This window comes from Phodopus roborovskii, unplaced genomic scaffold (assembly GCF_943737965.1).
Source record: "Phodopus roborovskii unplaced genomic scaffold, PHOROB, whole genome shotgun sequence".
In the NCBI taxonomy this organism is placed as follows: domain Eukaryota; kingdom Metazoa; phylum Chordata; class Mammalia; order Rodentia; family Cricetidae; genus Phodopus; species Phodopus roborovskii.
In genome coordinates this window covers 22,146,584-22,164,223 of record NW_026126541.1, presented here as the reverse complement: position 1 = coordinate 22,164,223, position 17,640 = coordinate 22,146,584, and the positions used below count along the sequence as shown (strand labels likewise).

Sequence of the window (17,640 nt, the reverse complement as noted above, 5' to 3'; positions counted from 1 at the left end):
GGTAGTTAATTACCTGGCTAGAGTTGAAAAATAACTATTTTCTTTCTCAACTTTTAAAATCTTCCATGTAACCAAAAGTTATGGGAAAAAAATGTAATTTATCTCAGTTGAAAAACACAGTCTTGTAAGGTATCATTTATATTAATTTCTGTATATTCTAGTAAAAAATGCATATTAATAAAAACATGATTGTAAGCCAAGTGTGGTGGTACATGCCTTTAATCTCAGCACTAGGGAAGCAGAAACAGGACAATCTTTCTGAGTTCTTGGCCATCCTTGTATACATAGCAGCTTTCAGATCAATCAGGGTTACAGAGTGTCTAAAGGAAGTAAAGAAATCAGGAAGGCAGTCAGACACAATTATGCTTTAATAGATGTTCCTGTAACATCAGTGCTGAGAAACATTTTCATATTAAAGAAAAATTGAACTTGGTTTCTTTAAACATTAGACTTCTGATACTTGCTTCCTGTGTTTTTTAGGTTCGACATGGGGCAGGTACTGGACTTAGAGAAATTCTTAAAGCGCATGGGAAAAGTGGTGGTAAAATGGGAGACAGCACCTTAGAAGAGGTAAGTATATTAAAATTATGACTCAGTTTTAGTAGTCAGACTCTTTCCAACTTAGGGGGAAGTAACAAAAGTTATATACCATGAAGCAGGAGTGCAAGGTAAGAGGAAGTACTGTGAAAAGGTTAAAGAAGAATTAGAAATACAGAAGTTTACAGTCATGAATAAGTCTAGGGAACAGATATTCAGAAACACTGGGGTGGAGAAATTGTAGAAAGGAGCATTTGAGCAGGATATAATGCGGTAGAGTACAGTGGTGGCGAATTAAATGGTAATGGTGGCTGAGCAGCATGTCTGTAGGAAGAAACACTGGCATACCTGATATATAGTAATCTAAAGTAATCCTTTTTTCTTTGTTTGCTTCAATGTGGGGGTGCTTTGAAACAGTCTCACTATTTAGCCCTGGTTGGTTTGGAGCTCACAGAGATCTGTCTGCCTCTGCCTCTGCCTCTGCTTCCTGGGTGCTCAACTTATAATTAGTTTCCTTAAGAGTACAGGGAACATAATAGAACCATGAATATAAGAACCATGAATTTTGATATAGTCTCTGAATATAATCAGTAAAGAGGACATGGTTGCATATAAACATGGTATATGGAACTCTGCCACCGTTTGGTAACTGTTTATTCTGCTAAGATAGTCTGTCTCAGTATTGTTTTGTGTGTTTCTTTTGTTTGTTTTGTTTTTAAACTTAGCTGATAGTCTGTCCCAGTATTGTAATTTTTTTTAACCTAACACTTCTATTATGTTCCTAGTACAGAGTTGATTTTTACCTATTATTAAAAATGATTATATCTTAATAGATGATTCAGCAGCATCAGGAGTGGTTGGAGGACTTAGTCATTAGACTCCTTTGTGTTTTTGCCTTGGACAGATTTGGAGACTTTGTTTCTGATGAAGTAAGTATCATCATCTGAGTGAAGCTTTGCCCAGATTGTAAATGCTACATGAGTAAATTTTCTGCATATATGAAATTTTTTCTGTTCTGTAGGTTGTAGCACCAGTTCGTGAAACTTGTGCTCAAACATTAGGTGTGGTTTTAAAGCACATGAATGAAACAGGAGTTCATAAGACTGTGGATGTGCTTCTGAAATTACTGACCCAAGAACAGTGGGAAGTTAGACATGGTGGTCTGCTGGGAATAAAATACGCTCTGGCAGTTCGTCAGGTAAATAACTCAGGTTTTGAAAGTGCATGTGAAGGATTTTCTAGTCTTAGGTGTTTTGTTTATTGTAAGGGATATGCTTGATTGTCTGTTTGCTCCTTTGTTTTATGATCTAGGTGTGTAGCTCCACCTGGCCTGGAACTTGTATAGATCCAGCTGGGCCTCACAATTGCAGAAGTGGTTCTGCTTCTGCCTCTTGGGTTCTGAGATTCCAGGTGTGTGTCATCATGCCAGGTTCAAGCTTGCCTTCTTGAGAAAGTATCACAGAAATAGGTGATGCTGTTAGCAGTTTACAGGTTGTTTTTGTTGTTGTTGTTGTTGTTTTAAACTGCCAGGAATAAAATATCACCTTGTGATTTCTGCTCAAAAGCCCAGCTTTCTATGTCTTTATCCTTTCTGCTTTGTTATTTGCTTTTCCTGGCCCTTTTAGTTCTTGCAACTCACCTATCAACTCTTCAGATAAAACCTTCCCCCCTTAGAGCTTCTATAGAAATAGAATGAAGATACACAAGGGGAGGGCCTAGGTCCTGCCACAAGTGATGTGACAGACTTTGATGGTCCCCAATGGGAGGCTTCATTTACCCTGAGGAGTATGGGATGGAGGGTGGGATGGGGAGATTGTGGGGGGGGGGAGTGGGAGGTCAGGAGGGAGAGGAAGCTAGGATTGATATGTAAAATAAGATTGTTTTTAATTTAACCATCTGTAATGAGATTTGATGCCCTTTTCTGGCATTCAGGCATGCATGCAAGCAGAATTCTGTATACATAATACATAATAAGTAATAAATCTTTAAAACCAGATTGTAATTAATTACAGCATTTCTCCCTGCCCATTCTTCCTTCCAACTCCTCCCACATTCCCCTCCTTGCTCTCTTCCAAACTCATGTTTTTCATTAATTGTTAATGCGTGCCTATATGTATATACATACATATTCCTAAGTAAAATCTGCTTGGTCCATAATATTAATGTTACTTGATGTATGTTTTTAGGGCTGACCATTTGATATTGGATGTTGGATAACCAATTAATATATTCTTCCCTGGGGAAGACCATTTATCCTGCAAGACTAGCTTTTTAAAAATGACTTTTAAGCTGGTCATGGTGGTGCATGCATGCCTTTTGAATCCCAGCAGCACTCAGGAGGGAGAGTCAGGCAGATTTCTGTGAGTTTGAGACTATCCTAGTCTACTGAGTGAGTTCCAGGACAGCCAGGGTTATTATACAGAGAAACCCTGTCTCCAAAAAAAAAAAACAACTTATTATTTATCACTTTTCTGACTAATAAGCTGACTCCTCTCTTGAGAAGAATTTGTTCCTCTTTTTTGTTTTTATAAATTTTAAATTAATATTTGCTTAATGTATGAAAGAATTGACATTTTCATATTATTTCAAAAAATTTGATTATAGAGTATAACAAGCTCCAGGTTAACACTTTATTCTGGCTGTAGGTGATTAAAGATATTACTTCAGGGAATCCAGATGTTTAAATAGGAATGGAAGGGGCTCACCATCAGCTCAAGTACAAGGAACAGGAACAGTTTCCTTTTTGCCAGATTTTATAATCCTACTTCTGGCCTTGGCTTTTAGCTTCCTGAGATTATTCTACTACTCTTTATCTCCACCTAAAGCCTTGTCTGGCCTTCTTGGGATGTTTCAGGAGCTTCTTTTTGTCATTTTCTTGGTCCAACATGGGACCTGTGGTCCTTTTCTTGAAGCCTGATCTCTCTCTCTCTCTCTCTCTCTCTCTCTCTCTCTCTCTCTCTCTCTCTCTGTGTGTGTGTGTATGTATGTATGTATGTATTCTTTATTGTTATTAATCTCCTTCAAACCCCATCTACCTCTTGATGATCCCTCCTTTTGCTTTTGTGACACAAATGCTCATTTTCTTTTCTTGTTTCTCCTTAGTCCTTCTCTCTCTTATAGTTCTCTTTCTACTGCTGTGGTCTTATGAGTTCAAGGGTACCCCTTCCTCGAGAGAAAACATTTGATACTTGTCTATCAGAGTCTGGCTTATTTTGCTTAATATAATTATTTTTAAGTCTATCCGTTTTTTTGTGGTTGTCACACTTTCATTCTTTTTTATGGACAAATAAGTTTTTTCTATTTTGTGTATATACCACGTTTTCTTTTACTCATGTGTCGATGAGCATCTTGGCTACTGTGAATAGTGTATCAGTGATCACAGATATTAAAGTATCTCTGGTGTAATGACTTACCACAGATATATTACTATATTAGAATCTGTCATTCTTCCTAATGGCCATGACAGGATTTCTTACTGAACTGGAATATCATCTCTTTTACTGTCTAGCCAGCAGTTTCTTGAGAGCCCTTGGTCTGTCTCCAACAGTGCTGCTGTAAATGGAAGTTTGTCCCTCCCTGTTCCTTAGCCTTTTCCGAATAATTACTTAGAGGCTTATGTTATTAATGCTCAAGCAATAGCTCATGCTTATTTCGAGCTTTGACATTGAAATTAACCAATATTTCTGTTTTGCCACGTGGCTCATTTTCTGCACACCCTACTTGTTTGGTGGTTGGCTGGCATCTCTCCTGATTCAGTCCCTCCTCATATGAGTTCTCAGTTTGATTGTTCTGCCTAAACTTAACATGCTGGATAGTGGCCAAATAGCTTTTATTATTAACCAATGAGAGGAATACATACTCAGTGTACTGAAAGATCATTCCACAACAGCTGGCACGTTTTGTGGGGTTTTGAACTCAGATCTCTATGCTTGTAGAGCAAGCTGTTTTACTACTCAGTTCCACAAGACCAATTCCTTTTGTTGTTTGAGGTAGGGTGTCTTTGTATAGCCATGGCTGTCCTGGAACTTGCTCTATAGATCAGGCTGGCCTTGAACTTGAACTATTCACATACATCAGTTATATAGTCTTGCTAGGAAGTGTTCTGGTGTTTAAATTACATCCAGTAACGATGTATTTGATGTTTTGTTTTGTTTTGTTTTTCTTATTCAAAACAGTTTCTCTGTGTAACTCAGACTGGCCTCAAACTCAGAGACCTGCCTGCTTCTGTCCCTGTGCTGAAATTAAAGGTATACACCACCTAGCTAATAATCATGTTTTGTTTGATACGGTCTTATTATGTAGTCTCGGGCATAGAACTCACAGATACTGGGATTAAAGGATTAAAGGTGTGTACCATCATGACCAGCCTCTATACTACTTGATAGCTTTTTTTTGTTTGTTTATTTGTTTTTTATTTTATGTGCATTGGTGTTTTTTGCCTGCATGTGTGTTTGAGAAGAGGGTGTTGGATCCTTTGGAACTGGAGTTACAGATGGTTATGAACTGCCATGTGGGTGCTAAGAATTGAACTTGGGTCCTCTGGAAGAGCAGCCAGTGCTCCTAACCCCTAAGCCATCTTTCCAGCCTCAGTACTTGATAGATAGCTTTTAATAAAGTATTTGGAATCTTTCTCTAGTGGGATTATTTATGAAAACTTCTGCTAACCTTTCTGTTCTTATTTTCAAATATAAAACTACTGGAATATACGTTGAAAGTTAATAGAGATGTTTTAACACAGTAATTATACCATAGAAAATTAGCTTGTTTTAATGTACTATTTTGCAGGATGTAATTAGTACTTTATTGCCTAAAGTTTTAACACGAATAATCGAAGGACTCCAGGACCTTGATGACGATGTCAGAGCTGTTGCTGCAGCATCCTTAGTGCCTGTAGTAGAAAGCCTTGTGTACCTTCAGACACAAAAGGTATATTAAAAGTTTTTCAGCATTTTCTTCCTATAGTGCATGTTTACATTTGATGTGGAATAGTAGGAAAAACTCTGAGACTGAGATCTTGTTATTTTATCTCCTATGCCTTTTATGAAAATTCTCCTGATGCATGGAAGCTTGATTATGCTTTGTCTTTGGGAATAGTGAGTTGTGTATTGTCTGATTCCTTTCACATACATAATAACAGAAATTACTTGAAAAAGAAACAGCTATTTCTTCTTAAATTCTTTTCTTATGTTTAGAGATGTCAAGTTTTAATTTTGATTTTATCTCTTAGCATTTTAACCTCACCTCATTTTTAGAAGACTGTTAAATTTTAGCTACAGTTCCATTTTATAAAATCCAGAATATGCAGTTAAAAGTGTGAGATCAGAAATTAAACTGTGGTTTTCATGACTGTTTATATCACTTAAAATTCCTTGAAGTTACCCTGCCCAGTAGAGCTCTGCTTGGGGAGAAAGTCATAAAAGTAGAGCCAAATGGCACTAAAAAGAGGGTAGAGAATTGTTAATGGCAAGAAGTGTCTTTTCCTTGACAATACTTAAAGCTGACACTGTCCAAATTCATTGGAATTATATATCCGGTTGAGTCATTAATGACCCTTTGGATATAATCTGTAGGATTTATGAATTTTTTTGTGAAGACAATAACTTTTCATAAAAACTGATCTTACAGGTACCCTCCATTATAAATACCTTATGGGATTCTCTTCTGGAATTAGATGATCTAACAGCTTCAACAAATAGTATTATGACTCTTCTTTCATCTATGTTAACTTACCCTCAGGTCCAGCAATGCAGGTAATTATTTCTTATTATTGTGATAGAATAATAAGCCTTTATATATCTTTCCAGTTGGTTAAACTTAAGACTATTCTGGCACCTTTAAGAATAGTGTTGTATATTGAGGACATCACTGTCTCTCAGGAATTTTTTTCCTTCTTTATTCTAGCTACTAGAACTATGAGGCAATAAAGATTATTTTAGGGGCTAGGATCAGAGCTTAGTGGGAGACTGCATAACATAAAAAGCCCCAAGCTCTAGCACCGCATACACACAAGAAATCTAAAATAGTTGTTCTCCTTATCTTGGGTGTTAGGGTATTAGTTCATTAGCTTGTGGATCTAAAGTAGGTACTTTATTTTAAAAAACAGTCATTTTGCTGGCTTTGAGGCCAGCACTTGGGAGGCAGAGTCAGGGGAATCTCTGAGTTCTAGGTCAACCTGGCCTGCAAAGTGAGTCCTAGGACAGCCAGAGCTGTTATACAGAAAAACCCTGTCTCGAAAAACAACAACAAACAAAAAACATGCAAAAAATCCCAAACAAACAACAAAAAAGTCATCTTAGAGCCTGGTTATGGTGGCTCATGCCTTTTTTTTTTTCTTTTAAACACTTATTTTTATTTTATGTATATGAATGTTTACCTACATATATGCATTCATATATGTGGAAGTGTGTGTGTGTGTATGATGTGTGTGAGTGTGATGTATGAATGTATGTGTGGTGTGTGTATGTATGATGTATGTATATATAGTACATGATGTATGTATGTTCTACCCACTTAGCCAGTTCTGCAGCCCATGAAATCTCAGCACCATAATTCTAGTCCAGGCTTTCCTCACTGGTTCTCACAAAGCAGCAGCAGTCACAACCTTGCAATTTCAGTCCTGTGTTCCCTGTAGATATAACAACACACCACAGTGCACATGAAAGAAAAATAAATATAAGTTTAAAAAATTACCACAGCTGGGTTAAATACATACATACACACATATATACATGCAGGGAATACACCAATACTCAAAAAATAAAAATCTTTAAAAAAATAGCCAGGGAGGGTTTACACACAGACCATGACATGACACACATGGTCTGGGTGGCATACGCCTTTAATCTAGCACTTGAGAGGTAGAGGCAGGCTGATATCTCTGAATTCCAGGCCAGCCTGGTCTACAAAGTGAGTACCAGAGCAGATAGAGCTGTTGCAGAGAAACCCTGCCTGCAAAAACTGACCAACCAAACAAAAATAGTTATCTCCAGTGATGGCCAAGAATATAGATTTCTAAAATTTAACATGCCAGAATGGCTGTTATTGTTTCTACTAACAGTATTCCCCAAAATGCAGAAGAGATGTTATACAGCTTTTTCAAAATTCACAAATGGGGAAGTTACTGTTCTTAGCCTAGTGAGTTTGTTTAGTGAATGTTCATATGATTATGATTTTAAAGCTGTATGGATGAGTATTTTAGTGAGATTCAAACATGTATGAAAAGCATGTTCTTCATATATTACCAACTAGTAGTATTTAGTGCATAACTGTGCAAGTCGGAATAGCAAGTGAGTTCCCATAGAAGCATTAGAAGACAGAAACTGACAGTGGTAGTCACATGTGGGTTTTCCCACTCTTGACAGCTTCTGCTGTTAATAGAATTCAAAGGGATTAAGTAAGTTCATGTGACAACTCTCCCAAAGGTGTAAAGTCATGGCTTCTAAATTACTTTAAACCAGAAGGTAAGTAAATCTCTTTGAAGGGTTAAATACTGAACATTTTTAGTTGTGAGCCAGTCTTAGCTGAAACTATTTCACTATGTTACTGTAACCAGAAAATTGCCAGTATACAATACATAGAGGATATGTTTCAGTAAAGCTTTCATTTAAAAAAAAAAAAAAAAAGGCTGTAGATTTAGGTGGTAGCAAGAAAACAAAATAATGTAGGGTGGAATCTCAGAGTTAAGAGCGCTGGTTCTTTCAGAGGACTCAGGCTCAGTATCCTGGCACCCACACACAACACTAGGACTCGCAGCATCTGTAACTTTGCTCCAGGGTTTCTAGTGCTCTCTGGTCTCTGCGGACACTGCATGCATGTTATGCACAGACATACACATGCAGGTAGAACACCCATACACAAAAAAATCATGAAATAATTAAAAAATCTGGATAATGTAAGAAACTTGTACAATATAATACAATTTCTGATGTGAAATAATACAGTTTTCCACTGTTTTTATTTCGAAATTGGCCTTATTAGAAAAAGTGTACCATATGTGTGGTAATTGGCAGATATTTTCTAGTTTACAAGAAGAAATGCTGCATGTCTATTAACAAGTCTTTGTTATGATGCTTTTATGTGCTCAGAATTACTCATGTCTGCTTGTGCATGTATTTAATTAAATTGGAACTTTAAAAATGAATTTACAAAATAAATAAGTGCAGGAAGTAAAGTTCAGGTATACCTGCAAGTAATGAAAATAGCATTAAAGGGACCCTCTCAGGGAGACATACGAGGTGACAGAGATGGTGGTGTTGATTTTTTGTTCTACCTTTTTTCTTTTAAGGAATATAGTTCAAATGCTACTTAAGAATTACTTAAGAATTTGACGTACCTTTTAGAAATGACTCCTGAATGTGGCAGAAGTGCTATGGTTCAAGTTAGCCTAGTTCTTCCATTTAAAATCTTACCTGAGAAGGAAGAAATACGAGTTTTCCTAATCTAGAAAATGCTAAGCCGGGATTTCAAAACTACTATTTTCTCTTAATCTATTGCTCATTTGAGATCTGAAAGAGGAATAGAAATTATGATTATATAGCTACACATTAAGGTTATCCCTTGGAATGGAAAACAGTTATGGGAACCTGATTGTGTAGCTAGAATACATTTCCCATTTTTCTGGGAAGAACAAAGTTAAAATTGCAGAATATATTGGAAAGTTCTAACTTGGCAAGGGTAATTAAAGCATTAATGCCTTAGAGAAACCTATTATTAAATCTCTACCCTTTATTGGCTGCATTTCCCCTATTTCTTTTGTTATTACAATAACATTTTGAGTGAATGTTAAGTGAACATTCATGAAAATTGGATCATCTTTTATTTATTAAAGAGACAGGTTAGCATCACCAGGTTCCTACAACATTGGTATTAGATAACATATTTATGGAGTTTCAACTGAGAATGAAATAAGATTAATTTGTGTTTTCTTTGGTAGTATTCAGCAGTCACTCACAGTTTTAGTCCCACGTGTTTGGCCATTTTTGCATCACACTATATCTTCAGTTCGAAGAGCAGCATTGGAAACTCTCTTTACATTGTTATCAACACAGGACCAGGTAAGAACTGATAATTGTAAATAGCAAGCTCAAAATTAATTTTATAAGACAGATCATCTTTGCTATATATCAAAAAAAAAAATCAGAATGCTTGGGCATAGTAGGTATATGGTAATGATATAATCACAAGACTATCATCAGTATGTGGTCAGAAGTATTTTAGAGTTTTGTTTTAGTTTTAAATTCTCAGAAGTTGGAGTAATGCTTAATACATAGGCGATAATATTTGTTAAGTGGATTATTGATTGAAAATTCAGTTCCTGTGGAGGCATGTTGTTAGTCTTTATTTATGGTTGATGGGTGATTGGCAGAAATCACCCCAGGTTACGAAGGCTGAAATTGAAATCAAATTGCTTGAAGACTGACTATCCCAAATTGTCTTCCCTAAAAAATTACTGTCAAAGAGCAACCTGAGATTCCCTCAGAGTTCACTCAGGTCATATTAGTGTGTGAGTGGTGAGCTGATGAGTTCTGTTAAACATTTCTAGTTCTGAAATAATTCTGGAGATTGAAGAAAATATGTCAGAAAAAAAATACCAATAAAGTGTTAAGTGTTTGAGTCAATCACTTCTTTGTTTATTTTTTTGAGACAGACTTACTGTGTGGCTTTGGCTGGCCTGGAACTCTTTATGTTAACCAGACTGGGCTCCAGCTGACAGATATTTGCCTGCCTTTGCCTCCTTCATACTGGAGTTGATAATTGGGCCAATCACTTTCTTTTAGAGTTTATGGTTTTTGGGTTTTTTTTTGTCATTAGATTTATTTTTATGTGTATTAGTGATATGTCTGTGCACCACATGCATGCCTGGTGCCCTAGGAGGTAGTTTACCCTCCATGTGGATGCTGGAAATCAAATGCATGTCCTTTGCAACAGCTCCCACGTTCTCTGCTTCTTGATTGATGTGGTGTAACAGCTGCTTCAGGCTCTTGCTTGCCGCTGTCCCTTCAACTGTGAGCTCACACTTATTCTCCTTTAAGTTGCTCTGCCGGAGTATTTTTATAACAGCAACAGTAAAAGAAATTAAGACACTTAATTTTATTTTTAAACATGGTCATCTTTTATCTGGGTGGTTGTGGCACACCCCTTTAATCCCAGCACTTCTGTGTCAGAAGCAGGTAGAGGTTTTAAAGCTACACAGAGAAACCCTGTCTCAAAGAACCAAAACAAAAAATACCTCCCCAAAACAAAACAAAAAACAAATCAAAACAAAAACTCCCAAAACATGTCTTTTGTTATGTCTTGTTTTAAACTTGGTTGTGCTGTATAATCCAGTCTGGCCCTCAACTTTTTTGCCTTAGCTTCCATTGGGATTAGAAGCACCATTCCCAGCATATCTATTTCCAATTTATGTACTTCTATTTACATATTTACAAAATTATTATCTTCCTCTCTTTGGTACTTGTTTCTATATGGTCATGTCATTATTAAAAAGAAGAATTCAAGTTAACTGTTAGAACAGTTTGGAAGTGCTTAGGAGATAGAGGATCTGTGGGATTGATGCCAGCCTGGGCTGCTGAGTGAGTTTTAGGACAACCAGGGTTACACAGGCAGAAATTTCCAAAACAAAACAAAAAACAGTTTGGGGAACCATAGTTTCAGTTATTTTCAAACTGTTCAGTATCTTGTTCTTATCTGCTACAGTAAACTCCTGCATTTATCTTGATATCTGGCTTGTATCAAGCTGATGTTAATCTATTTCCTTATTTCTATCCCAGAGTTGAGAGCATTTCTCAGTCTGCCTTTGTTATCCAACTATAACCATGTGCACTTAATCAGGATATCTTTGCATATGGCTTACCATTTCTACAAGTTTACAAACAGGCGCACACTTGCATGAACACATAGCTCACCCAAATCCTTTTCTAAATGTGAGCTCTCTTCCTGTTTACCTTCTCTACAGGTCAGATCTTTAGTGTCTCTAAGCTATTGTAATTTCTGTAACTTGCTCAGAGTGTGTGTGTGTGTGTGTGTGTGTATGCGCGTGCGTGCGTGCGTGCGTGCGTGCGTGCGCGTGCCTGCATGGGCAGAGGATAGCTTTCTATGTCTGTCATTCCTTGGGCTCCATCACCCCATCACCCTTTTGATTTCAGACAGGGCTTGCATTGGCCTGGTATTTGCCAAATCTGTCTGCTTTTGCCTCCCTAGTTACCCTGTTCGGCTTTTGTTTTTATTATGTGTATGTATGAGTACTTGCATCTATATATGTGTACCAAGTGTGTCTAGTACCCTAGAGTCCAGAAGAGGGCGTCAGATTCCTGGAGCTGCAAGTGCAGCAAATGCTCTTAACCACTGAGTCATCTCCCCAGCCCCAGTTTTTTTCCCCCTTCCCTTTCTTAAAAATGTGGGTTCTGGATATTAAATTCTGGTTTTTGTGCTTACAAGATAAGCATTTCACTGAGCTCTCTCCCCACTCCTCTGATTTTTGTTTTACATACATTAATTCGCGTATCTCTTTGTGTATGGATGACTGGCATACATGTGGAGGTCAGAGGGAAACTTGCAGGAGTTGATTCTCTCCTTCTACCTGGTTCTGGGGACTAAACTCAGGTCATCAAGCACATTTACCTGCTGAATTATCTTTCTGCAACCCTATTTAAATCTGAACTGTGTTTGGACAAAACTGTTATGTAGTGAAAGCTTTATTACAAATCTGTAGTCCCAGTAACATCTAAAGAACCCTTGAAGTTACTCATCTGATGCCTTTTCTTATTGTCTTCTTCACAGATTACCAGGTAGTTACTTACTGATAATTTATAGTACTGTGTAAAATCTTTACTAATATAATTCCATGATCCCTTACCTGAATTTTTAAAAATTTTCTTACTTGAAGCTTCGAAATCCAAAGCTTTTTATAAGTTTTGTCAATTAGTAAAAGTACTCATTTGGTGGTAAACCATTCAGAATAGCTGTTTATAGTCTTTCTCCCGTGCATGTGCCTATTTATAAAATAACATTTTATTCAAGTGTAGCCTCAGACTCTGTAATGTACAATGCATAGAATTTCATTATTTTCCTAAAATTAGAAATATTCTAAGCACATTTGGCTTCAAGATAATTGATTTGCCAATAAAGCCTACAATTATTTTTAATTTTATTTCTCTCATCTGCTTCCTCTGTCCTTGTACCTGTGGCAGCAGTTGGTATTGGTCAGAATTCTTAGCTTGGTAACAGACAGAACATGAGCAGCAATCAGCTGCTAAAGCCTCTATCACTGCCATGACACCTTCAGTCTATAATAATATAGAGATCTTAGAAAGAAGCTGAGGTCCTGTCATCTTTAGTTAAGTGTCTATACAGTATACACATGATGCACATACATATATGTAGGCAAAACACTTATACACATAAAAATGGAAACAAATCATTAAAAGAATGCATTCCAATTAAAAAACAAAAACCTGGGGTTGGAGAGATGGTTCAACAGTTAAAAGCACTGGCTGCTCTTCCAAAGGCCTGGAGATTTTTTCCCCAGCACCCACATGGTGGCTTACAGCTGCCTGTGTTGCCAGTTTAGGTGTTCCATCCCCCTCTTCTGGCCTCCATGGGCACCAGGCACACAAGTGGTGAACAGACAAACACCCATACACATTATCCAAAACAAACAAAAAAACCACATTCTTGTGTGGCCTTTCTTATGGTTAAAAAGTGAGATGATATAAATGAAAGGACTTTCCAGATATGAAGTCTATACAAATATGAATAATTGTACAGAGAGTAAAACATACTTATACCATACTTTATTAATGGAATTCTTATTTGTGTTCTGTGGTGTACGAATGATACTTTAAAGTAACAATATAGCTGTGTGTTAATCCCAGCACTCCCTGAGGCAGAGGCAGGTAGATCTCTGTGAGGGGCTAGTGTGGTCTACAAAGCAAGTTCCAGGATAGCCAGGGTTGTTACACAGAGAAACCCTGCCTCAACTTCCTCCCACCCAAAACAAAAAAAGGTAACAGTACTCTGAAATATTATTGGGATTCACTTAATGCTTTGAACTATTGCAAGTATTGTGGCTGCTACTATTTATGGTTTGCAAATGAGAACACTGATGATCAAAAATTAAGAAACTTTCCCAAATTCACATAGGTTATACAAGCTCTTTCAGCGTTTACCTAAATTTGTCATAGAAAATGGATTGCATACCTACTGAATTGCTTTCCAATTTCTGAATGTGAAATGAGTTTAAGTATGTTCCTGATAGATGTGTTCCTGTGTCAGTGTCTGATACACTCAGCAGTCACTTTGAGTAATTGCATAGTAACTTAGTGGGTAATGTCACTATCTAAGTATATCACCTCATAATGATCTCTTCTATTTACTCACAATTTTTGTGGGTTTTTTTTTATTGTTTCTTTCGTAAAATTGGAAGATTCTGAGAAAGATATGTTATTGACAAACATATAAAGATGTGTCTGCTATTATTAGTATCATCGAGAATTGTTTTCATTTCTCTGAAAGTAATCTTTGTTCTTCTAGTCATTTCTCATCCTCCTAGTCTCTCATAATCACTGGTCTTTCACTGTCTACATAGTTTTGCATATGTCATGTAGTTGGAGTCATCAGTATGGAACCTTTTCATTACTACTTTGTAATATGCATTCAAGTTTTCTTTGTGTCTCTCATGTCTTGATAGCTTTTTTTTTAAGTGTCTTACATTCCTATTGTCTTAATTTATTCATTCACCTTTTGAATTTATTTATTTATTTATTCATTATTATTCATTTTATTATTATTATTATTCATTATCATTATTATTCTTTATTTATTTATTTATTCATTATTCATTATGTCCTAATTTATTCATTCACCTTTTGAAAGGATACCTTGGGTACTTTCAAGTTTTGGTAGTATATATATACACGGCTTCTATAAAGTACAGGTTTTTGTATGGATTAATATTTCCCCTCACGTAGGCAGATATTAAGGAACCCACATACTATACTGTAAGATTATGTTCAGTTTTGTAAGAAACTTCTAAGTTGTCTTTTAGAATAGATGTATCATTTTGTCTGTTTTTCAACAGTAAGTGTCTCATATTCTGGCCAGTTTTTATTACTAGTGTTCCATTAGGTTTTGCCTTTGTATGGTGATAATCTCGTTGCAACATATCATAAGGAACATTTTCTTGTCTTTGTCTGTCATAGTATTTGCAAAGCAAAGCAATCATTCTACCACCGATCTATATCCTTGGAACTATCATCATCTTCCTCCTCTTCCTCCTCTTTTTAAGACAGGCTGTTTCTACACAGACCTGGCTGACCTGGAGCTCATTATGTAGCCCAGGCTGACCTCAAACTCAAGAGATCTGCTTACCTCTGCATCAGGACTACTGAGATTAAAGGTGTGTGCCACCATGAATAGCTTTCTTAGAACAGTTTTGAGGGAAAACTGAAGGAAAAGAACAGTGCTCCCCATATACTTTAATCTCACACTGTATATGGTATCCCCCATTGTGAACACCCTATATGGGAAAATAGTGGATTTGCATCAACTGAAATTTATAGTTTTCCATTAAGTTTTGCCCTTGGTATTGTACAGTCTATGGATTTGACCAAACCTCTTGTGTCTTATATGCACAATTACGAAGAATAGTCTTACTGCTCTAAGGTATCCTCTGTGCTCTACCCATGAATTCTTTTCTCCCAGGCAGACTTGAATATTTATAAGGTATATTCATCAGCATTTGTACCATGAGACATCAAATATACTTTATATCACATTTTATTTGTTATAAATACAGTGCAAACATCATCTAGAGATGGAAGTTGGTAACTGTTTAGGTTGCCAGTGATTTGGATGACAGTAAGGAAAGAAAGGCATGATTAATGAGTATGTAGAATTGAAGCTTTGACCTTTTAGCCCAGCAGCAGTAATCTGAGCATTTCCCATTTTCCTTACAAAGGAGTGGCGTATGCCGATGATCCTGCTGCTTACAGTTTGATTCTGTACTTTCAGTTTATTTGGAGAAAATTTCATGTTAGGATAATCAGGGTCTTCTTGCCACTTCCCTGTGATTATAGGATTGTGTAATTTTTAAGCCACTGTAATAATGATGTACTTTTTGTCTTGTTGCTAGAGTTTCTTAGCTGTCTCTTAATTATTAACCCATAACTATGTATTTTCACGTGGTCTTTGCTTACTGGAGAATGCCTGGACCTGGACCTGGACTCATTACTCTTTTGGTGGCTCCTGGTGCCTCTTATAGCAGCCCCTCTTCCTCCCCCCTCCTCTGTCTCTCCCCTCTCCCCTTCTCTCTCCCCCCACCTCTCCCCCTCTCCTTCTCCTCACTCCTCACTCTGTCCTCTCGAAACCCTGCCTATCCTTCCTTTCTAGCTGTTGGCCAAACAGTGTTTTATTCATTAACCAATAAGAGAAACATATATACAGAAGGACACCCCCATCATCTCCTCTTTTCTGTCTAAATAAAGGAAGCTTTAATTTTAACATAGTGAAATTATATATAACAAAACAGTAATCTAGTAAGAACTATAGGTAACAATATTTAGTTTATTAACATGTGGTAAAATTTAAAGAAAATATTCATCTATTCTATCTTTGTGAGTCTAAAGTTCTTATTTAACTTTTATCATAACTAAGGAAACTGATAACCATAACTATCTGTCTTCAACTCCATCAAAGACCTCAGAAGGATAATATATATAAAATCTGGAATTGATAGAGTCATCTCGCTGCGTGGACAGTCACCCAAAGTTCTTCTGTAATGTTGGGGCATCCACCTTCCACCTACAGACTAAGAGTGTCCTGCAGACTCCTCAGCAAAGCAGGAAAATTTAAAATGTCACCTGCATTGGCAGTTTGTCAGTAATTTTTCCCTGTGCCCTACAGAATGTCTAGCAGACTCTTTCATAAAGAACCCTTCAGGTTCGTCCCATCTTGGTTTGGCATGTTCAGCAGTCACTCTCCTGTGGGTCCTTTATGACCAGTTTATACAGCATGAAGTCAAACCATCCAGGCAAGAACAGTTTCCTGCCCAAAATGGCTGTTTCTGCCATGCTGAAGGCAAACTCCACAACACGTTTCTTTGATGCTTGTCTTCCTTTCTGACCTAATTGGTGTTGCCAGGAGTTGTTGTGCCTCACTGTCATGAAAAACTCTAAACCATTTTAAATGCCATATTCTGAAGGTCTTTGAAAAGTTTTGAAGAATATCCATCCATCTGAAACATATCTCTGTATATCTAGAAAACCTAACTAACATGCTTATAAGTTTTGACTGTCTGTAATCGGTATTTAATTATACATTACATTTTCAAATGAGCTATATAAATATGATACCCAAACAAGAGGAGAAACATGCAATATAACAACATTGACCTTAAATTTGTATCAATAAACCAAAATCCATACCAATGCAAAGTATTTGTTTCAATATCATATTCTCCCCTTTTCCTTTAAAAAGAGATTGGCTGTGATCATTACCCATTTATAACCAACCCCATTTAAATGAAAACATTTATAAACAATATTTGGGAGCATCATTCTCTTCAGACTAAGTCTTATCAAAATTTATCACCAGTTAAATCTTTCTGATAAACCCATTCAGTCTTTTCATGACAATGTTTGTATTATTTGATTTTTTAGTTCATGAAAGCTAATGTCCAGGAACTACATGCCATATATTTGATTCTGTTTTTGTTTTCAGAACTCTTCATCTTGGCTTATACCCATCCTGTCTGATATGCTGCGACATATTTTTCAATTTTGTGTTTTAGAAAGCAGCCAGGAAATTCTGGATCTCATTCACAAGGTACATGATGAGTCTAACTGTATTTCTTGTCCTAATAAATTTGTAGATATAATTTAAAAATAATAATCACTATGTTATTGGTGAGGGGTTTTAATAAATTAAGCCAATTAAGATATTTGAAGAGTCTATTAATCTACAAGATGATCCAGAAAACTAGGCTTCTTATGGAATAAAATATAAATTCAGATTAGTTATTTTTCTTCATTTCTTCTTCTTATATGTCCTGTTAAGCTAATGCTTGTGTGTGTAGGGATAGGTTTTCTGTGGAGGTCAGTGGTATTT

The 17,640-nt window shown here is 36.6% G+C and overlaps 1 protein-coding gene across 1 annotated transcript in view; it reads left to right on the top strand.

Annotated features, from left to right (window-relative positions):
- Btaf1 (B-TFIID TATA-box binding protein associated factor 1) overlaps positions 1 to 17,640 on the top strand; it is a 94,950-nt gene that overhangs the window by 30,725 nt on the left and 46,585 nt on the right. Inside the window, exons 9-15 of the mRNA XM_051199573.1 lie at positions 481 to 570; positions 1,371 to 1,466; positions 1,559 to 1,735; positions 5,323 to 5,463; positions 6,163 to 6,287; positions 9,470 to 9,590; positions 17,254 to 17,358. Coding sequence (XP_051055530.1) covers positions 481 to 570; positions 1,371 to 1,466; positions 1,559 to 1,735; positions 5,323 to 5,463; positions 6,163 to 6,287; positions 9,470 to 9,590; positions 17,254 to 17,358 — 855 coding nt within the window. The remainder of the gene's footprint in view (positions 1 to 480; positions 571 to 1,370; positions 1,467 to 1,558; positions 1,736 to 5,322; positions 5,464 to 6,162; positions 6,288 to 9,469; positions 9,591 to 17,253; positions 17,359 to 17,640) is intronic.